General features: G+C 47.2%; 1 protein-coding gene across 1 annotated transcript in view; it reads right to left on the bottom strand.

The window, feature by feature from the left end:
- The window catches only part of SUGP1 (SURP and G-patch domain containing 1), a 303,889-nt gene that overhangs the window by 166,356 nt on the left and 114,770 nt on the right, over nucleotides 1-22,763 (bottom strand). The window contains exon 4 of the mRNA XM_069216188.1: nucleotides 1,773-2,156. Coding sequence (XP_069072289.1) covers nucleotides 1,773-2,156 — 384 coding nt within the window. The remainder of the gene's footprint in view (nucleotides 1-1,772; nucleotides 2,157-22,763) is intronic.

Here is a 22,763-nt window from a genome sequence, read left to right as displayed (position 1 = left end):
TCTATGTGTATGTACAACAAATGCTTAACACTACTCCTTGGATAAGCCTACTGCTCGACCACACTACCACAAAATAGAGCATTAGTATTATCTCTTTTTACCACTATTTTACCTCTAAGGGGAACCCTTGGACTCTGTGCATGCTATTCCTTACTTTGAAATAGCACATACAGAGCCAACTTCCTACAAAGAGTTAAAAAAAAAAAAAAAAAAAAAAAAGCAGGAACCCTCTTTTTTGGAAGAAAACCGAAAAATAAAAAATCACTTCTAATTTAGTACAAAACTATTTACGTGCGATGCATTTTTCATTAGGAGGTTGTACACAGGAGGCTAATGAAGCGGTATTTGAGATACAAAAAGCGCTAAATAAGAAAGGAAATCAATTGCATAGGATTACAAATGTTTTTACATACTGCAGATTCTCTGTTCAGATTTGGACCTATTTGTCCATCTACCTTAATAAAAGCTTCAAACAAAAACAAATTCTGCTTGTAAGGCCGACAGGATTCCGTTCTAAAACAGCTAGCAGGACTCTGTATAAAAAAGAAGTTATGGTAGGTAATCCTGATTAACTCCTTCTACCCCCTGCACCGATACACAAAAGTTGCAATCATTACGGTGAAAAATGGCTGTGCAATATTGGCATTAAACATATGGAGGCTTTGCTACAATACACCATGAACACAGGCATCACCAAGCATGGCACTATCCAATTTAAAGTAGAAAGACAATCCTATGTTTGTTACAAACCATCTCCAATAGGTCCGTTAATGAAAGGTCTTACAGTAAAATTTGGTGGACTCCACTGTAAAACAACCTAACTGATCAATACTTCTACGAGAGATTATATCAGTAATTCATTCAGTAAGAATGTTACTGAACGTCTTGTAATAAACGGGCCGCAGATGGTCCTGGAGACTGTGTACGTTTTAGTCCGTCAATACCTTGTATACTGGACGAAACACGATTGCAAAAATGGCAAGAAGGACTTTCATTTTTTATCATCTGGATAGCAACTGCCACCACGTTAGGAATGCCATTATGGGAAGCTTTACAATGACACAGATATTCCCAGATATGACTCTGATCAAACACCAATACTAACATCTGTAGTCAGTCGCACAGGTAAACATGTTTCAGGTGCTTCTTTCAGGCTTTGGCTCTTCGTGGTTTTTAAAGCAGATTTCCAATTAACACTGAATTTTTGTTTGAAACTTATCGAACCTTTCGGTTTCAAATTATATAAAGGAACCGGTGCCAGAATAATCCTCTCGGATATTTCTTAAGAGGGAATGTCCCTTACATACACATTAGATACAAGTAAGTTAAAGGTTAACATTTGACATCTCAAAAGCAGCAGAACCCGGGTCTGATAATACCCCCTTCTCTGCACCAGTACCCCACAAGCAGTAATTGAGAAGGGAGCAGGGGTCAAGCCTTTTTCAGGAGGTGTGGGGATGCAGACAGGTAATGAGTGTAAATTGAAGGACTGCACATCCCTAGTTCCAGGTGAAAGGGAATGGAATTAAAATCTGTTTCTCATTTGCTTTTGTCAGGGCATTTTCCTTCAAACCACACATGGCTACAGGTCAAACATGAACAATCTGCTTCTATGTGCTTTGCACTGTGTAAACATTATGGCTACATTTCAGTGACGCATGGTCTGTAAGTCAGTCTAATAAGCACATGTCATTTAACAAGTGTTGAGGTTTCAGAGACACAATCTATCACACAATCAGATTAATTAATTTCCCTTTTCTTCCACCACTTACCATCAAATTCTAGCCACTGACTGTAATCCTCGTCTCTTTCCTCTTCCTCAGGTGGCAACTGTAAGGTACTTGGTACGTCTGGCACAGCTGTCCGTGTGGGCTGCGGTGAGGGCGCTCGATGTCTGGTTACATCACTTGTATCATGTTCATTAGCTTTGGGCAAGGGTTTCCTACTGGCTTCTGAAGAGTAGGCAGAGCTACTACTTTGGCCTGAAGAGCAAACAAACTTGCTGTTGGCAGGGGCCAGAGGGCGACTGGTGGTGATGCCGCCAACGACAAGTGGACGAACAGTGTTGCTAGCAGGAGACTGAGGACAAACGGCATTGTTGGTGCTGCTAGGGGCCTTGGGAAGAACTTTTTTTTCACTTGGTGCTGCCTGTGGTGCTGCAGGGAGAGAATAAAAATACATTGATTAAATGCATTTGTTGTGCTAAATATACAATCATGAACATTTCTCACAAAGGTTTCAAAAATCAACATGTGTACCAATAATGCTCACTTAATACGTGATCAGGTGCACAGACGCATACACCATGTTGTTCCAAGGGGTCAGGCTTTCGCAGTCTAATGTCCCCAGAGGACGACCCTTGTCCACTGGGAAGCCTCCAGGGCTGCACATGCTAATCCCTGTACCTATGATCTCAGTAATGTCATGGAACGTTGACAGGTTGTTGGATCGCGTCAAACGGACTGCAGCCCTCCGGTACATAAAGAGGCATTTGCCAAGGGTGGCCTTGCTACAAGACACACATTTAATAGGGACACAGTGCTCCCTTCTAGGGTGCTTTGGATATGACAGAGTTTACACAAGGCTCTACGGGGTAGCCCTACTGCTGCATAAATTGCATCCGCCGACAGTAACGACGGTTCACGAGGACCCCCAGGACAGGTATATAGGCGTAGAGGGACAAATCAAGGCTGAGCAATATAATCTGGTTTCCTGGTAAATTCCCCCACAACTATTGCAGCCCAAGCTCGAGGCACTCGGGTCTCTCCTGACATTGCTGCCGTCTGGATTTTTCCCTGGTGGGAGGAGATTTCAACACAGTTCCGGACCCGTTCTGGGATGTCTCGGAGGGGCCCAGCCCCAGCCGACACACCTGGTCAGCGTGTTTAAAGACCTGGGTAGACTCCATGGGTCTCTGCGTTGCGTGGCGGGTCTGGCACGCTGAGGAACGTGCTGACACCCACCATTACGCAGCTCATCATACTGAAGCCTGAAAAGACCTCATATGGGTACCGGCAACAGACGTGATGAGTCTGTGATCCGTTCAAATACTTCCTAGGGGCATATCAGACCACGCAGCGATTCTAGCGGATTGGGGCATGGTGCCTCTGACAGTGACCGACTTGGAGATTCAGTGCATGGCATCTGAAATCCCCTGAATGTGCGCCGTTTCTGGAGGGGGAACTGAAGACTTTCTTCTTCTGCAATGAGGGCTCAGAGGATTCTAAGGTGAATGCTTTGAGCAGCAGGCAGGCCCACAATGAGAGGGATATTCAAAGGATATATTCGAAGACAAGAGAGCCAACAGTGGGAGAACTGCAAACACCATGAGAATCAGATACTTGAGTTAGAGCGACAAGCCCGACAGTCAGACACACAGGAGATACAACGTCAGTTGGTGTGGGAATGGACTGAGCTCTTGACGAGGCAAAACAATGCTGACAGGCTTCCACCAGTAGACTTTATGGAGCTGAGGACAAACCCGGCAAGTTGCTCTACTGGTTGGCGACACGAGCAGCCAAAGTGGTGCCAACCATATGTGATTGGGAAGGGAACCCTCAGGTAGAGTTGTCTGCAATAGCTCAAACCTTCGCGACCTTCTATCAAGATCTTTAAGCTAGGAGCCCCCTCACAACATTTAACAGAGGGAGATTCCATTGTCTGGGATATCCCAGTACCGAATATCGCACCCTCTCTTGCCGAGACTTAGATCAACCATTGACGAGAGAGGAAGGAGAGGAGCTATAGCTGATCTTGAGGGGGGGGGGGGGGGGGGAGGAGGGGAGACTGCGAGGCCAGATGGCTACCCTATAGAGTACTATAAAATGTTCCACTCACTTCTGGTGCCTCAACTTCTAAATGCCTATGAGGAGGCATTGCTAAAGGGGATTGTGGTCCTTCCTAAGGATGGGATGTCCAGTGACCAATGTGATTCATATTGGCCAATCTCTCTCATCAACGCCGATATAAAGATATATGCCAAAATACTGGCGACACGTCTCACCCGCATAATGTCTCACCTCATCCACCCAGATGAATGTGGCTTCACGCCAGATAGAAGCATGAAGCACTGCATCTGTCAAGTCCCAGCGGCTCTCTCCGGAGGCCCGCAGCCAGGTGCTAAACTGTCCCTGCTTCTCATTGATTTCTGTAAAGCATCCGACACAATCTCATGGGAATATATGGAGGTGGTCCTATTGCGTATGGGGTTGAGAAAGAGATTTCGCCACATGATCCACATCTTATACCAAAAACCAACAGCCCAGGTCCGGGTGAATGGAGTTCTGTCCCCCCACCATTTCCGATTCAGCGGGGAACACGCCAGGGATGTCCCTTATCCTCGTTGCTCTTCGCCCTAGCTATAATGCCCCTGGCATGCTTGTTGCGTAGTGACCCTCAAATGTGGGACTGGAGATGGGGGGACAGACTGGAGGACATGGTGGCACTATTTGCAGACGATGTCCTGGTGTTTTTGGGTGACCCACCCTCCTCGGGCCCTAGCTGCTTGGAGCTATTAGACCTGTACGGGGAGATCTCTGGGCTTCTTGTCAATGCCAGCAAGTCAACCCTGGTGGAAGTGAAGGGCAAAGCAGAGGGGCGATGTTGGTGCCCCAAACTCATGGTGCGGAGAAATGCCTTCAAATATCTAGGAGTTCACATCTCCACGAGTTGGCATGGGTACTAAATTTCTGAGGCTTGACTTCGGGCTTGGATCAGGACCTACAGCGTTAGAGGAGTCTGCTCTTAAAACCAATAGGGCGCACAGCTCTTCTTAAAATGATGTGGCTTCCCGCTACCTTTATGTTTTGATGAACTTCCCAAATCATACACCACAGCAGTGGTTCTGATCACTAACATCTAAAATCATGAATTTCATATGGGATGGGGGCGGCGACAAAGTAGCATTCAATACAGCGGAGAAGTCTCCTTTTAAGAGGGATTGGGAATTCCAGACTTATACAGTTACTATCTAGCCGCACAGCTGGTGCCTGTCAGTGATTGGTTTGCAGGGGCCTGAGACGACCCCGCTTACCGACTTGAAAACTATTCAATGGGTCTTAATGGTCTTCTGGGTCTGCTGTATGGGGCTAAAATTTCCAAAGAGATGCCCTCATGTACTCGGGTCGAAGTGAGTTGTTGGGGGGCAGCATTGCACTTAATAAAATGGGTCCTGGGTTTTAAATCAAATGACTCTCCTGTGGCACGGTGTATTGCTACATACACTACGTGCATGCGGCAGCACTACGTGCAAGGTAAACAGTGGTGCAGAGTGTGGACCATTGGCCTCTGCTTTCATTGGCCTTCGCTTCCATTTTGGTTCACGACTCCATTTTGTCGAGTCTGGTTCGGTGCGTAAGGCACTGTTCTGTGTTTTTCCACAAGCTTCGGCAAGCTGAAGGGTGGGGTGTTTTTCTGCTCAACTTCGCTCCATCTGCCTGGTACGAAGGGCGCTATTTACATTCCACGAGCTATCAGTTAGAACAACAGGGGGATGCGCCTGTACACAAGGAGGAATGCAAGCTTCACCTTGGAGTCCTCTCCTGGGAACTTGGCCCGTTCTGAGGAGACGTCTCGAAGGGTGAACAAGGTACCGCCGATTGCACCATTTGTAAAGGAGGGGGTCTTTTTCTAGAAAAGACTCCTGGGCGTTAGTAAATACTATAAAAGTTGGGGGCCTGGATGGGCTGGTTTAGGAACTCTCTCCTGGGTTGGACGCAACGCCAGGAGGACTGATTGTCCCGAACAGAGGCTCCCTGTGTCAGCTGATTTGGGTTCCCCAGCTTTGTGTACGGCGGAGGGATGCAGACGCTCTTTTCGGTGAAGCTTTTCAATTTATTAAGTGTATTGTGTGTGCGCGCGTAATGTGTACTTATTCTTGCAGTCATTTTCATGCTATTGAGCATTGAAGTATATTGTGTGTGCGCGCGTAATATGCACTTACTCTTACAGTCATTTTCATGCTATTGAGCATTGAGGTATATTGTGTGTGCTCGTATTATATGCACTTACTCTTGCAATTATTCACAGAGTGCTTATATCTTTATCATTATTCTCATGTTATTCTCCTGATGTATATATATATATATATTAGTGTGGTTTAGTTTTGCTAGCTGAGAACTTGCCCCTTAAATAAACTTGATTATTCTACTTACGAAGGTGTTTGAGAGTGATTGCTTTACATTGTGCCTTAAAATATCCTGAAGTGCATAGTTTTGATATTCTGAAGAGTAAAGCAGCACAAATTGGCGTAGTCGGCAGGATTCGAAAAAAAAAAAAGGGGAAAATGCTTAATAAGATCAAAGCGAGCTCAAAAGCAGGTTCTCAGGTAGCAAATCCAGACATAGAAATACCGGGATGGGAAACTGCCCCGTATAAACTTTTAGCTCAGGAATGGTCATGTTGTGCTGGTTTGTGTGAAAATTGGAATGCGTGTATGTTAAATGTGGAACCTGAAGATCTTCTCATTTGTTTACGGAAAGTGTCGATTGACAAGGGAAGGGAGGTTTGTGTGTTGGGGAGGCGAGGCTGGATCTTGCTTTCTGCGTACCGAAAGTTGTATGAAAAATGTTTACAGTTACAAAAAGATCACGAGCAGCTGGAGAAGGAGTTAGTGGAAGCCCGAAATTCCTCTACCATGCTAGCTTGTCAAAATAAATTATTAAGTGATAAGTTGGAAATGTACCAACTGGTTGCAGAGAGAACGGCTGTTAGCGTAGCTAAATATAAACACAAGAAACGAAGAGGGAAAGTTAATAAAAAGAAGGTGCATTTAGCTATCTCTCAGGCAGGATTAGCCTTTGACCCTGAATTTTGGGATGGAAACATCTGGGATACATCTGATTTTTCAGATGGGTCCGGGGGCGATGACTGCCAAGATGTTAGACAGGAGAAGACAGAGCGCAGGAATGTTGTCCGTGCGCAGCCCATATATCGGCGAAAGTTACAGCATAGCCCAGCTAATCCTGGAGGGGTGATGTTGGATGCCCTGGAGGATTATACACAGCAAGAACTAAGTGATGTGATAGACAGATTTCGACAGAGGTCTGGGGAAACATTGCTTACGTGGTTGGTGCGGGTGCACGATATGGGGGGCCAGGGGGTCCAATTGGATCACGGCGACGCCCCGAGGCTTTGTATGTTAAGTACAGACCCGGTTATTCAAAATGAGTTTAGAACCTATCCAGGGAATGGTCCCATGACCAATTTGTTAGAGCTAGCGGCGCAGGGGTGTGCTCAGAAGTATCCGACAGAGTCAGACTGGCCGCCTAATGATAAACCTTGGTATACTTTGAGAGATGCAGTACAGAGATTGAAGGAAGAAGGGATGAAAACAGCTATCTTTATGGGTAATGCCCATGATTTAATGAATGGAATTTTAAGTGTGTCTGTGCGAAACCGGCTGATTAGGGCCGCTCCTCCTGCATATAAGCATGTCATCATGACTTTGTTAATTAATCAGACAGGTAACCCATTGTCTCAGGTGGTAGAAGCGGTGCGTGAGTTAAGTGATTTAGGAGAATGGGCTAAGCCAGAGAGGAATTCACGGTCTGAGAATCGTACTGATAACAACAGGGTGACAAGGCGAGACATGTTTCAGGCCTTGATGCGAGATGGGGTGACCAGGAATGAAATTGATGGGATAAGCACCAAGGACATGTGGGAAATGTACCGCAAACGCGGTTTGGATAAAAAGGAGGGGAGTAGGAAAGGGAACAAGAAGGATAACAAAGTGGTGAACCAGAGAAAGGCAGGAGGGGAGGAGCGTGAGGGTGAAAAGGGAGAGAGAGGGAGAAAACCCCACAGTAGAGAGAGATCCCCAGAGGACGGAAATTGGGAGGAGGAGCACCGAAGCGCAGAGGGAACCCGGAGCAGGGAGAGAGACCGAGAACTGACAGGTTCTGGGAAAACTCGAGGAAGAGAGTGGGAGAGGGAGCTGGTAAGCTCAGAGAGGTTGCGAAGCAGAGACAGGGAGGAGGAGTTCCCTGAGAATTACCGCAAACTGTATCCAGATTTGACTTGGGCAGACTCTGATGTGCGCAGAGTGAAAATAGATTAGGAAACAGGCCAAACTCCGGTGCAGGGATGGGCTCGCAAAGATAACAGACCTCATGTCAAAGTAGAAATTTATTGGAAACGTGGAAATGTTCAAAAAGTTCGAGCCCTCGTTGACACCGGAGCGGAGGCCACTTTGATTCATGGCAATCCAAGAAAATTCAGGGGACAGTACTTTACCATTACGGGATTGGGCGGAAAAGAAACCCCGGCAGTGCAGATAATGGTTCCCATGAAAATAGGGGCACTTCCAAAGAGAGAATACACTGTCCTGATTGTGCCCATTCCCGAATACATTATTGGAATTGACATTTTGAAAGGGATGACCCTACATTTGGAAGATGGATGTTATCAATTTGGTTCCAAAAGATTTATATCAATAGCCGCCGCAAGGGTGGGGCTGTTGAAGATTCCTCCGGTAACACTTCCCCAAGCTACTAAAGTGATTCAAATGAAACAGTACAGAATACCGGGAGGACATGAGGAGATTAACCAGACTATACATGATTTACTAGAGGCCGGGGTAATAGTTCCCATCACCACTGCGTGGAATAATGCCCTCTGGCCTGTTCGTAAAAGTGATAACAGTTGGAGGATTTGCATTGATTATCGCCAATTGAATAAACATACACCTCCTCTGACTGCAGCGGTCCCAGACACCATTACCTTGATTGAGAACATACAGAAACACAGTGGGACTTGGTATGCAACCATTGACATTGCCAATGCCTTCTTTACAATACCAATAGCTACTGAGAGCCAGCCTCAGCTGGCATTCCAATGGGCGGGGCGTCAGTACACCTTCTGTAGATTACCCATGGGGTATTTACATAGCCCCACTATCTGCCACCGGCTGGTGGCAGAGCATTTGGATGAAGTACCCGTGGTTCCTGGAGTGCAAATTTCCCACTATATAGATGACGTGATGATGCAGGGAGAGACGCAAGAACAGGTGCAAATTCAGCTAGACAGGGTGGTGGAACATTTGCAGAATCAAGGGTGGGAGATTAACCCCGAGAAAGTGCAGGGACCGTCTCAGAGCGTGAAATTTTTGGGCATTCAGTGGAATCAGGGACACAGAGAAGTGTTGCCAAAAGTGAAACAAAAGATTAAGGAATTCGCAGTACCGCGAAATCGGAAGGAAGCCCAGAGTTTTATAGGACTATTCGGGTATTTGAGACAACATATACCCCATTTGTCTCAGATTTTGGCCCCATTGTACAAAGTTACACGAAAGAAAAATGCGTTTGAATGGGGAGAGCAGGAGCAGCGCGCGTTTGAATTGGCGAAAGACGCCATTCAGCATGCTTTGGATTTGTGGCCGATTCGAGAGGGAGACATTGAATTGAATGTGACAGTCCAGGGGCAGTATGCCAATTGGAGTTTATGGCAAAAACAAGGAAGAAAGAGGGTGCCCCTGGGATTTTGGACAAAGAAGTTACCTGAGGCAGGAGAGCGGTATACTCCCTTTGAGAAGCAGCTGCTGGCCTGCTATTGGGCCCTGGTTGATACTGAGCAAATTACACTGGGACACAATGTGATTTTAAGGCCTGAAATTCCCATCATGCAGTGGGTGATGAGTTCCCCAAAAACTCATAGAATTGGACATGCGCAAGAAGCCAGCATTATAAAATGGAAATGGTATGTCCAGGACAGGGCACGAGCGGGTCCAAAAGGGACCGCCGTTTTGCATGAGCAGGTAGCGCAGGCTCCAGTGGAGAATTCCGAAATGTTGCATGATGTACCTTCAGTGTGTGAATCCCCAGTAGGGTGGGGCCAGCCGTTCGCAGACTTGTCTGCAGATGACAAAAAACATGTGTGGTTCACAGATGGTTCAGCAAAATATGTTGGAGCGAAAAGGCACTGGAAGGCAGTGTCCTATAATCCTGTTACCAAGAAGCTTTTGACAACTACAGGACAGGGAAAAAGTAGCCAGTATGCAGAGCTTTATGCCGTGTATCAGGCTTTAAAACAGGAGCTACCCGGAAAATGTCACATTTATACAGATTCCTGGTCTACCGCCAATGGGTTAGCTACTTGGCTTCCCACGTGGCATGCACATCAGTACAAAATCCATAACAAAGAGGTATGGGGGAAGGAGTTATGGCAGGAGATCTGGGAAATGTTATCTCAAAGCACCGTGACTGTCTATCATGTGGACGCTCACTGTCCAACTGATTCATTAGACCGATGGTTCAATTGTCTTGCAGACGATCGAGCCAAGATTCAAGAGGCTGAAGTGGAGGCGCAGAGTTCTGATTTGGTGGGAATGGCTAAATGGGCACACCAGAAATGCGGACATCTTGGAGAAAAGGCTACTCACAGGTGGGCTGAGATTAGAGGGATGCATCTTCCCCTAGATTTGATTAAAACAGCGATCATTGAATGTCCCATTTGTCAGCATGCACAGCACAGACCGGTCCCACAGGTGGTGAGAGGCCAGCTAGGTAGAGGTAAATTGCCAGGACAGATTTGGCAGATTGATTACATTGGACCAATGCCAGTGAGCAGAGGGTGTCAGTATGCCTGCACCGTGGTAGACACTTACTCTGGTTATCTCATAGCCTTTCCCTGCAAGCGCGCAACTCAGCAGAGCACCCTGAAAACACTAGATCTGTTGATTCTGTACTATGGAGTGCCACTCCAGATTCAAAGTGATAACGCCAGCCACTTCAAGGGCAGACTAGTGCAGGACTATTGTGCACAACGCAATATTGAGTGGATTTTTCACATACCTTACTACCCACAAGCAGCGGGACTGATTGAGAGAATGAATGGGTTGCTGAAAGAACAATTGCGTAAACTGAATGATGGGACACTGAAGGGGTGGAGGGATAATTTGTATGATGCTTTGCAAATTTTGAACAACCGACCCCTTACAAATGCTGAGACACCTCTCATGAGAATGCTCACACCTGCTTTACAGATTAATCCGTTTACAACGAGCAATACCATTGTGTATTGGGAAACAGCTCCAGGAGCTTTGGCCCCATATCGAGCTACACCAGAATCTGCAGGACTTGACTTACATGCTTTACACATGCATCGATTGAAACCTAGAGACATCACTCTGATTGAAACTGGGGTGGGAATTCAGATTCCCCCTGAGCATTACGGTCTGATCGCCCCTCGATCTGGGCTTGCCTTGAGGGGCATCCAAGTTTTAGGAGGCGTGATAGATGCAGACTACCAAGGCGAGTTGAAAGTCATTCTCTTGAACAGTGGTGACACAGACCTAGTGGTGCAACCTGGTGATCGCGTTGCCCAAATTGTCATCATGCCGGTTTATGGAGGTGTTGTTAAGAAGGGGAGCGCCCCAGCTCTTCTCACTGTGAGAGGCAAAGGAGGGTTCGGATCTACTGACAAGAACCCAGGGGCCAAAGTGTGGATTGAATCCCCAAATAACCCTCCTCAACCCGCTGATGTCATTGCCACTGGACCAGACAATGTCCTGGTAGTTATGCGACCTGGTCAAGACAAATGGGAACATGTTCCCGCTGACAAATGCTATCTGCGAGAATGATAATACGTGTTTTGTCCTTTGTTCTTTTCAGATCATCCTGTGGAGTGCCTGTGCCATGAGTGTGGTGTATGGAGCCCGTTCGGGAGACTCCACCGAGGAGCGGGAGGGGCTCATAGCCCAAAAATTCAACCGTCAGCCGCAGATGCCAACGCTGCTGCATCAACCGAACAATGTTTGGATTCATCTAGCGCAGGAAGTGCTGAATATATCTCACTTCTGTATGAGTAACATGCAAAGCGTTCAAGATTTGATTACCACTTGTCTAGTGGCAGTGCCCACTCCTGCTGCTGTATTATTACACATCTTTAACAATACAAACCAGGATGGAATGGTGGATGTGAGTGACGTTCGCTCCCATCTGTCACTCTATGAGTACTGCCGTCATTGCCCGGAGGTGGGCAGGCGGTTGTGGAGGAACATGACATCTATACTCACGTTTAACATCTCAAGTGGGGATGTGTACTATTCATTGACCTGTGATCCTATGAAAATAGGTAAATGTGCTCAGCTCAAATTGGAGAAAAGAGACAAAAACTTAACTGCTGCACAACGGACGTTGTGCCATTCACGGACTGACCTAACCTGTTTGAATGTAAATAATTCAATGTTTTGCCAACATGTGGTGCCTGCTGCCAGCCACATTCAAAATGTTAAGTTGCCTAAAGGTTGGCTCTTTTCTTGTGGTAATCTTTCTTTTACTTATATTCCAGCCAATCTAACCGGAGGGCCTTGTGCCTGGTCACGCTTAGGCTTTCTCATGTTTCCTATGGATACTGCTCTACACCCTCGCTATACCAGAGACACTATTCAATTACCTACGGACTGTGATTCTGAAATTTCATTGCTGTCCAAAACAGAATATGTTAGTTTAGCTAGTTCTATCGTAGGGGTGCCAGGACTTGCAGTATATAATACCAGAGTTATTAATAAACTTGCATGTTTAGTAGTCAAGAATATTAACTATACATCAGCTGCCTTAGCTGAGCTGTTATTAGATGTACAGGGAATTAGAAGAGCTGCTTTGCAGAATCGCGCTGCTATTGATTATTTACTGCTTAAACACAACCATGGCTGCAGTGATTTTGAAGGATTATGTTGCTTCAATTTATCCGACCACTCCATATCAATCAACTCCCACATAGAGGCCCTGCATAAGTTGGTGAAGGGGGTGCAGCAGGATGTTGACAAGGGGTGGTGGGATTGGGCTTTTGGATGGCTGCCTAATTTAGGCCAACTACGTTATATCTTTGGTGTAATCATTATCATAACAGTTATTTTAATTTCATTATGTTGTTGTATTCAGTGTGTGCCTAATCTTCTATCTCAGTTTCGCCCAAGAGCATTGCCATTTCAGCTTATAGGATATACTTAGTTGTAAGTTGGCCAAATGGTCCAAGGGTGGAGATGTATTGCTACATACACTACGTGCATGCGGCAGCACTACGTGCAAGGTAAACAGTGGTGCAGAGTGTGGACCATTGGCCTCTGCTTTCATTGGCCTTCGCTTCCATTTTGGTTCACGACTCCATTTTGTCGAGTCTGGTTCGGTGCGTAAGGCACTGTTCTGTGTTTTTCCACAAGCTTCGGCAAGCTGAAGGGTGGGGTGTTTTTCTGCTCAACTTCGCTCCATCTGCCTGGTACGAAGGGCGCTATTTACATTCCACGAGCTATCAGTTAGAACAACAGGGGATGCGCCTGTACACAAGGAGGAATGCAAGCTTCACCTTGGAGTCCTCTCCTGGGAACTTGGCCCGTTCTGAGGAGACGTCTCGAAGGGTGAACAAGGTACCGCCGATTGCACCATTTGTAAAGGAGGGGGTCTTTTTCTAGAAAAGACTCCTGGGCGTTAGTAAATACTATAAAAGTTGGGGGCCTGGATGGGCTGGTTTAGGAACTCTCTCCTGGGTTGGACGCAACGCCAGGAGGACTGATTGTCCCGAACAGAGGCTCCCTGTGTCAGCTGATTTGGGTTCCCCAGCTTTGTGTACGGCGGAGGGATGCAGACGCTCTTTTCGGTGAAGCTTTTCAATTTATTAAGTGTATTGTGTGTGCGCGCGTAATGTGTACTTATTCTTGCAGTCATTTTCATGCTATTGAGCATTGAAGTATATTGTGTGTGCGCGCGTAATATGCACTTACTCTTACAGTCATTTTCATGCTATTGAGCATTGAGGTATATTGTGTGTGCTCGTATTATATGCACTTACTCTTGCAATTATTCACAGAGTGCTTATATCTTTATCATTATTCTCATGTTATTCTCCTGATGTATATATATATATATTAGTGTGGTTTAGTTTTGCTAGCTGAGAACTTGCCCCTTAAATAAACTTGATTATTCTACTTACGAAGGTGTTTGAGAGTGATTGCTTTACATTGTGCCTTAAAATATCCTGAAGTGCATAGTTTTGATATTCTGAAGAGTAAAGCAGCACACACGGGACGTGGGTGCACCAGCTTACAGCACTTAAAGGCTGCTAATGCTGGGATCTGATAGGGATTACCTAATTGGGGGGACACATTTAGAGAGGGAAGCCTTATGGCTTTTCAAGACCTGAAAGAACAATATGGACTAGCCAAGACACAATTTTTTCGCTATGTACAGATGCGACATGCCCCAGGAGCTCATGTTCCCCCAGAAACTCACCTTCCTGAATATAAAGCGCTGGAAGCTAAGATGCTAACAAGAAAGTTGGGGGAAAAAGGAGTATCCCAAATTTACAGGTCATTGCTTACGAATGCCCCAGATGGCTTGGGCCATCTGAGACAGAAATGGACAAAGAGGGTTGGGGAGCTGGATGACGATGAATGGTGGAGGCATCCCTGGCCCCCAGTGAACTGGCCTTTTTGGCAAGACTACACATGATACAATTCAACTGTTTTCACGCAACTTACATAACTCTTGCACGACTATTGAGAATGCCCCCCATGTCACATCCAACCTATGCTAGGCGCAACGTTTCAGAGGGAGGCTTCTTTCATATGATCTGCAGCTGTCCTCAGATAGTGCCTTTCTAGGAGGGGGGGTCGGTAAAGTGATATCAGAGGTTTTGGGACGCTCTAGGACTCCGAGCCCCAGAACAGCAATACTGGGACTACTGGAGGAACTGGGTGGCAATTGCACGTAGAAAATCATTATAGGAGTGGCTTGCCTCGTAGCTAAAAGAGACACACCCCATATGTGGTAGCAACCTAAACTTCCATCGATGGCGGGATGGAGAACGAGGGTAGATTGGTGTGCCCATCAATAAAAGCTTATTTATGCTACCTGAGGTCGCCCACAGAAGCATAATAGAGTATGGGGTAAATGGTGGAGCTGTCATAGTGTACTAATGTAATGCTGTTGATCATGAATGTGGACAAGGAATGTTATGTGAAACGGATATGTAGGACTGTAGGAAGTTGGCTCTGTATGTGCTATTTCAAAGTAAGGAATAGCATGCACAGAGTCCAAGGGTTCCCCTTAGATGTAAGATAGTGGCAAAAAGAGATAATACTAATGCTCTATTTTGTGGTAGTGTGGTCGAGCAGTAGGCTTATCAAAGGAGTAGTGTTAAGCATTTGTTGTACATACACACAGGCAATAAATGAGGAACACACACTCAGAGACAAATCCAGCCAATAGGTTTTGTTATAGAAAAATATATTTTCTTAGTTTATTTTAAGAACCACAGGTTCAAATTCTACATGTAATATCTCATTTGAAAGGTATTGCAGGTAAGTACTTTAGGAACTTTGAATCATTACATTAGCATGTATACTTTTTACATAAAACACAAATAGCTGTTTTAAAAGTGGACACTGCAATTTTCACAGTTCCTGGGGGAGGTAAAGTATTGTTATTTTTAACAGGTAAGTAAGTCACTTACAGGTCTCAGTTTTTGGTCCAAGGTAGCTGTAAGGAAATGCCTCCTTGGCATGGTTGCCCCCTGACTTTTTGCCTTTGCTGATGCTATGTTTACAATTGAAAGTGTGCTGAGGCCTGCTAACCAGGCCCCAGCACCAGTGTTCTTTCCCTAACCTGTACTTTTGTATCCACAATTGGCAGACCCTGGCATCCAGATAAGTCCCTTGTAACTGGTACTTCTAGTACCAAGGGCCCTGATGCCAAGGAAGGTCTCTAAGGGCTGCAGCATGTCTTATGCCACCCTGGAGACCTCTCACTCAGCACAGACACACACAAGCTGGCAAGCAGTGTGCTAGTGAGAACAAAACGAGTAAGTCGACATGGCACTCCCCTCAGGGTGCCATGCCAGCCTCTCACTGCCTATGCAAGTATAGGTCAGCCACCCCTCTAGCAGGCCTTACAGCCCTAAGGCAGGGTGCACTATACCATAGGTGAGGGTACCAGTGCATGAGCACTGTACCCCTACAGTGTCTAAACAAAACCTTAGACATTGTAAGTGCAGGGTAGCCATAAGAGTATATGGTCTGGGAGTTTGTCAAACACGAACTCCACAGCACCATAATGGCTACACTGAAAACTGGGAAGTTTGGTATCAAACTTCTCAGCACAATAAATGCACACTGATGCCAGCGTACATTTTATTGCAAAATACACCCCAGAGGGCACCTTAGAGGTGCCCCCTGAAACTTAACCGACTGTCTGTGTAGGCTGACTAGTTCCAGCAGCCTGCCACACTAGAGACATGTTGCTGGCCCCATGGGGAGAGTGCCTTTGTCACTCTGAGGCCAGTAACAAAGTCTGCACTGGGTGGAGATGCTAACACCTCCCCCAGGCAGGAGCTGTAACACCTGGCGGTGAGCCTCAAAGGCTCACCCCTTTGTCACAGCCCAGCAGGGCACTCCAGCTTAGTAGAGTTGCCCGCCCCCTCCGGCCACGGCCCCCACTTTTGGCGGCAAGGCTGGAGGGAACAAAGAAAGCAACAAGGAGGAGTCACTGGCCAGTCAGGACAGCCCCTAAGGTGTCCTGAGCTGAGGTGACTAACTTTTAGAAATCCTCCATCTTGCAGATGGAGGATTCCCCCAATAGGGTTAGGATTGTGACCCCCTCCCCTTGGGAGGAGGCACAAAGAGGGTGTACCCACCCTCAGGGCTAGTAGCCATTGGCTACTAACCCCCCAGACCTAAACACGCCCTTAAATTTAGTATTTAAGGGCTACCCTGAACCCTAGAAAATTAGATTCCTGCAACAACAAGAAGAAGGACTGCCTAGCTGAAAACCCCTGCAGAGGAAGACCAGAAGACAACAACTGCCTTGGCTCCAGAAACTCACCGGCCTGTCTCCTGCCTTCCAAAGAACTCTGTTCCAGCGACGCCTTCCAAAGGGACCAGCGACCTCTGAATCCTCTGAGGACTGCCCTGCTTCGACGACGACAAACTCCCGAGGACAGCGGACCTGCTCCAAAAAGACTGCAACTTTATCCAAAGGAGCAGCTTTAAAGAACCCTGCAATCTCCCCGCAAGAAGCGTGAGACTTGCAACACTGCACCCGGCGACCCCGACTCGGCTGGTGGAGAACCAACACCTCAGGGAGGACCCCCGGACTACTCTACGACTGTGAGTACCAAAACCTGTCCCCCCTGAGCCCCCACAGCGCCGCCTGCAGAGGGAATCCCGAGGCTTCCCCTGACCGCGACTCTCTGAAACCTAAGTCCCGACGCCTGGAAAAGACCCTGCACCCGCAGCCCCCAGGACCTGAAGGACCGGACTTTCACTGCAGAAGTGACCCCCAGGAGTCCCTCTCCCTTGCCCAAGTGGAGGTTTCCCCGAGGAAGCCCCCCCTTGCCTGCCTACAGCGCTGAAGAGATCCCTTGATCTCTCATTGACTTCCATTGCGAACCCGACGCTTGTTCTAACACTGCACCCGGCCGCCCCCGCGCCGCTGAGGGTGAAATTTCTGTGTGGGCTTGTGTCCCCCCCGGTGCCCTACAAAACCCCCCTGGTCTGCCCTCCGAAGACGCGGGTACTTACCTGCTGGCAGACTGGAACCGGGGCACCCCCTTCTCTCCATTGAAGCCTATGCGTTTTGGGCACCACTTTGAACTCTGCACCTGACCGGCCCTGAGCTGCTGGTGTGGTAACTTTGGGGTTGCTCTGAACCCCCAACGGTGGGCTACCTTGGACCAAGAACTGAACCCTGTAAGTGTCTTACTTACCTGGTAAAACTAACAAAAACTTACCTCCCCCAGGAACTGTGAAAATTGCACTGTGTCCACTTTTAAAATAGCTATTTGTGAATAACTTGAAAAGTATACATGCAATTGAAATGATTCAAAGTTCCTAATGTACTTACCTGCAATACCTTTCAAACAAGATATTACATGTTAAATTTGAACCTGTGGTTCTTAAAATAAACTAAGAAAAGATATTTTTCTATACAAAACCTATTGGCTGGATTTGTCTCTGAGTGTGTGTACCTCATCTATTGTCTATGTGTATGTACAACAAATGCTTAACACTACTCCTTGGATAAGCCTACTGCTCGACCACACTACCACAAAATAGAGCATTAGTATTATCTCTTTTTACCACTATTTTACCTCTAAGGGGAACCCTTGGACTCTGTGCATGCTATTCCTTACTTTGAAATAGCACATACAGAGCCAACTTCCTACATTGGTGGATCAGCGGTGGGGTACAAGACTTTGCATTTGCTGGACTACTCAGCCAATACCTGATCACACGACAAATTCCAAAATTGTCATTAGAAATTGATTTTTGCAATTTGAAAAGTTTTCTAAATTCTTTAAAGTCCTGCTAGGGCCTTGTGTTAGTCCCTGTTAGCATTTCTTTTAGAGTTTAAAAGTTTGTTAAAAGTTTGAATTAGATTCTAGAACCAGTTTAGTTTCTTAAAAAGTATTCCAACTATTAGAAGCATAATGTCTAGCACAGATGTGAATGTGGTGGAACTCGACACCACACCTTACCTCCATCTACAGATGAGAGAGCTAAGGTCACTCTGTAAACTAAAGAAAATAACAATGGGCTCCAAACCTACCAAAGTACAGCTCCAGGAGCTTTTGGCAGAGTTTGAAAAAGCCAACCCCTCTGAGGATGGCAACACAGAGGATGAAGATAGTGACTTGGAGGGAAATTCCCCCCCTCCAGTCCTACTTAGGGAGAACAGGGCTTCTCAAGCCCTGACTCCACAAATAATAGTCAGAGATGCAGGTTCCCTCACAGGAGGGACCAACAACTCTGAAATCACTGAGGATAACTCCAGTGAAGAGGACATCCAGTTAGCCAGGATGGCCAAAAGATTGGCTTTGGAAAGACAGATCCTAGCCATAGAAAGGGAAAGACAAGAGATGGGCCTAGGACCCATCAATGGTGGCAGCAACATAAATAGGGTCAGAGATTCTCCTGACATGTTGAAAATCCCTAAAGGGATTGTAACTAAATATGAAGATGGTGATGACATCACCAAATGGTTCACAGCTTTTGAGAGGGCTTGTGTAACCAGAAAAGTGAACAGATCTCACTGGGGTGCTCTCCTTTGGGAAATGTTCACAGGAAAGTGTAGGGATAGACTCCTCACACTCTCTGGAAAAGATGCAGAATCTTATGACCTCATGAAGGGTACCCTGATTGAGGGCTTTGGATTCTCCACTGAGGAGTATAGGATTAGATTCAGGGGGGCTCAAAAATCCTCGAGCCAGACCTGGGTTGACTTTGTAGACTACTCAGTGAAAACACTAGATGGTTGGATTCAAGGCAGTGGTGTAAGTAATTATGATGGGCTGTACAATTTATTTGTGAAAGAACACCTGTTAAGTAATTGTTTCAATGATAAACTGCATCAGCATCTGGTGGACCTAGGACCAATTTCTCCCCAAGAATTGGGAAAGAAGGCGGACCATTGGGTCAAGACTAGGGTGTCCAAAACTTCCACAGGGGGTGACCAAAAGAAAGGGGTCACAAAACCTCCCCAGGGGAAAGGTGGTGAGACAGCCAAAAATAAAAATAGTAAAGAGTCTTCTACAGGCCCCCAAAAACCTGCACAGGAGGGTGGGCCCAGAGCCTCTTCACAAAACAATCCTGGGTACAAGGGTAAAAACTTTGATCCCAAAAAGGCCTGGTGTCGAAACTGTAGTCAGTCTGGACACCAAACTGGAGACAAGGCCTGTCCCAAGAAAAGTTCCACTCCAAACTCCAATCCAGGTAACACTGGAATGGCTAGTCTCCAAGTGGGATCAACAGTGTGCCCAGAGCAAATCAGGGTCCACACTGAAGCTACTCTAGTCTCTGAGGGTGGGGTGGATTTAGCCACACTAGCTGCCTGGCCGCCTAACATGCAAAAATACAGGCAGCAGCTCTTTATTAATGGGACAAGTGTAGAGGGCCTGAGGGATACAGGTGCCAGTGTCACTATGGTGACAGAGAAACTGGTTTCCCCTGGCCAATACCTGACTGGAAAAACCTATACAGTCACCAACGCTGACAATCAGACTAAAGCACATCCCATGGCAATGGTAACTTTAGAATGGGGAGGGGTCAATGGCCTGAAACAGGTGGTGGTCTCCTCAAACATCCCAGTAGACTGTCTGCTTGGAAATGACCTGGAGTCCTCAGCATGGGCTGAGGTAGAACTAAAAACCCATGCAGCCATGCTGGGTATCCCTGAACTGGTGTGTGTAAAAACAAGAGCACAATGCAAGGCACAGGGTGAAAAAGTAGAGCTGGAGTCTGGAAGAAAGGCCCAGCCTACCAAGAGAAAAGGAAAGTCAGTTGGGAAACCAACTGCAACACAGTCAGAAAAAGAGAACCTCTCTTCTCAGGAAGAAGTTCTGCCCTCTGAGGGAACTGAGCCTTTGGAGCTTGAACCTTATCAGGTTGAGCTCTTAGGCCCAGGGGGACCCTCAAGGGAGGAGCTGTGTAAGGGACAAGAAACCTGTCCCTCTCTTGAAGGCCTTAGGCAGCAAGCTGCTGAAGAGTCCAAGGGCAAGAAAAATGGAACACATAGGGTCTATTGGGAAGATGGACTCCTGTACACTGAGGCCAGAGACCCCAAACCTGGTGCCACTAGGAGAGTGGTAGTGCCTCAGTCGTTCAGAGAGTTTATTCTGACCTTAGCCCATGATATTCCCCTTGCTGGGCATTTGGGACAAACCAAGACGTGGGAGAGGTTAGTCAACCACTTCTACTGGCCCAATATGTCCCACAAGGTTAAGGAGTTTTGCCTCTCCTGCCCCACCTGTCAAGCCAGTGGTAAGACAGGTGGTGTAGGAAGTTGGCTCTGTATGTGCTACTTCAAAGTAAGGAATAGCATGCACAGAGTCCAAGGGTTCCCCTTAGAGGTAAAATAGTGGTAAAAATAGATAATACTAATGCTCTATTTTGTGGTAGTGTGGTCGAGCAGTAGGCTTATCCAAGGAGTAGTGTTAAGCATTTGTTGTACATACACATAGACAATAAATGAGGTACACACACTCAGAGACAAATCCAGCCAATAGGTTTTTATATAGAAAAATATCTTTTCTTAGTTTATTTTAAGAACCACAGGTTCAAATTCTACATGTAATAGCTCATTCGAAAGGTATTGCAGGTAAGTACTTTAGGAACTTCAAATCATCAAAATTGCATGTATACTTTTCAAGTTATTCACAAATAGCTGTTTTAAAAGTGGACACTTAGTGCAATTTTCACAGTTCCTAGGGGAGGTAAGTATTTGTTAGTTTTACCAGGTAAGTAAGACACTTACAGGGTTCAGTTCTTGGTCCAAGGTAGCCCACCGTTGGGGGTTCAGAGCAACCCCAAAGTCACCACACCAGCAGCTCAGGGCCGGTCAGGTGCAGAGTTCAAAGTGGTGCCCAAAACACATAGGCTAGAATGGAGAGAAGGGGGTGCCCCGGTTCCGGTCTGCTTGCAGGTAAGTACCCGCGTCTTCGGAGGGCAGACCAGGGGGGTTTCGTAGGGCACCGGGGGGGACACAAGTCCACACAGAAATTTCACCCTCAGCAGCGCGGGGGCGGCCGGGTGCAGTGTAGAGACAAGCGTCGGGTTTGTAATGGAAGTCAATGGGAGATCTAGGGATCTCTTCAGCGCTGCAGGCAGGCAAGGGGGGGGTTCCTCGGGGAAACCTCCACTTGGGCAAGGGAGAGGGACTCCTGGGGGTCACTCCTCCAGTGAAAGTCCGGTCCTTCAGGTCCTGGGGGCTGCGGGTGCAGGGTCTCTCCCAGGTGTCGGGACTTTGGATTCAAAGAGTCGCGGTCAGGGGAAGCCTCGGGATTCCCTCTGCAGGCGGCGCTGTGGGGGCTCAGGGGGGACAGGTTTTTGTACTCACAGTCTTAGAGTAGTCCTGGGGTCCCTCCTGAGGTGTTGGATCGCCACCAGCCGAGTCGGGGTCGTCGGGTGCAGTGTTGCAAGTCTCACGCCTTTTGCGGGGAGCTTGCAGGGTTCTTTAAAGCTGCTGGAAACAAAGTTGCAGCTTTTCTTGGAGCAGGTCCGCTGTCCTCGGGAGTTTCTTGTCTTTTCGAAGCAGGGGCAGTCCTCAGAGGATGTCGAGGTCGCTGGTCCCTTTGGAAGGCGTCGCTGGAGCAGGATCTTTGGAAGGCAGGAGACAGGCCGGTGAGTTTCTGGAGCCAAGGCAGTTGTCGTCTTCTGGTCTTCCTCTGCAGGGGTTTTTCAGCTAGGCAGTCCTTCTTCTTGTAGTTGCAGGAATCTAATTTTCTAGGGTTCAGGGTAGCCCTTAAATACTAAATTTAAGGGCGTGTTTAGGTCTGGGGGGTTAGTAGCCAATGGCTACTAGCCCTGAGGGTGGGTACACCCTCTTTGTGCCTCCTCCCAAGGGGAGGGGGTCACAATCCTAACCCTATTGGGGGAATCCTCCATCTGCAAGATGGAGGATTTCTAAAAGTTAGAGTCACTTCAGCTCAGGACACCTTAGGGGCTGTCCTGACTGGCCAGTGACTCCTCCTTGTGGCTTTCTTTGTTCCCTCCAGCCTTGCCGCCAAAAGTGGGGGCCGTGGCCGGAGGGGGCGGGCAACTCCACTAAGCTGGAGTGCCCTGCTGGGCTGTGACAAAGGGGTGAGCCTTTGAGGCTCACCGCCAGGTGTCACAGCTCCTGCCTGGGGGAGGTGTTAGCATCTCCACCCAGTGCAGGCTTTGTTACTGGCCTCAGAGTGACAAAGGCACTCTCCCCATGGGGCCAGCAACATGTCTCTGGTGTGGCAGGCTGCTGGAACTAGTCAGCCTACACAGACAGTCGGTTAAGTTTCAGGGGGCA

This window comes from Pleurodeles waltl, chromosome 12 (assembly GCF_031143425.1).
Source record: "Pleurodeles waltl isolate 20211129_DDA chromosome 12, aPleWal1.hap1.20221129, whole genome shotgun sequence".
NCBI classification, from domain to species: domain Eukaryota; kingdom Metazoa; phylum Chordata; class Amphibia; order Caudata; family Salamandridae; genus Pleurodeles; species Pleurodeles waltl.
Note: the sequence above shows the minus strand (reverse complement) of the source record. Positions and strands in the feature narration are given on the sequence as shown.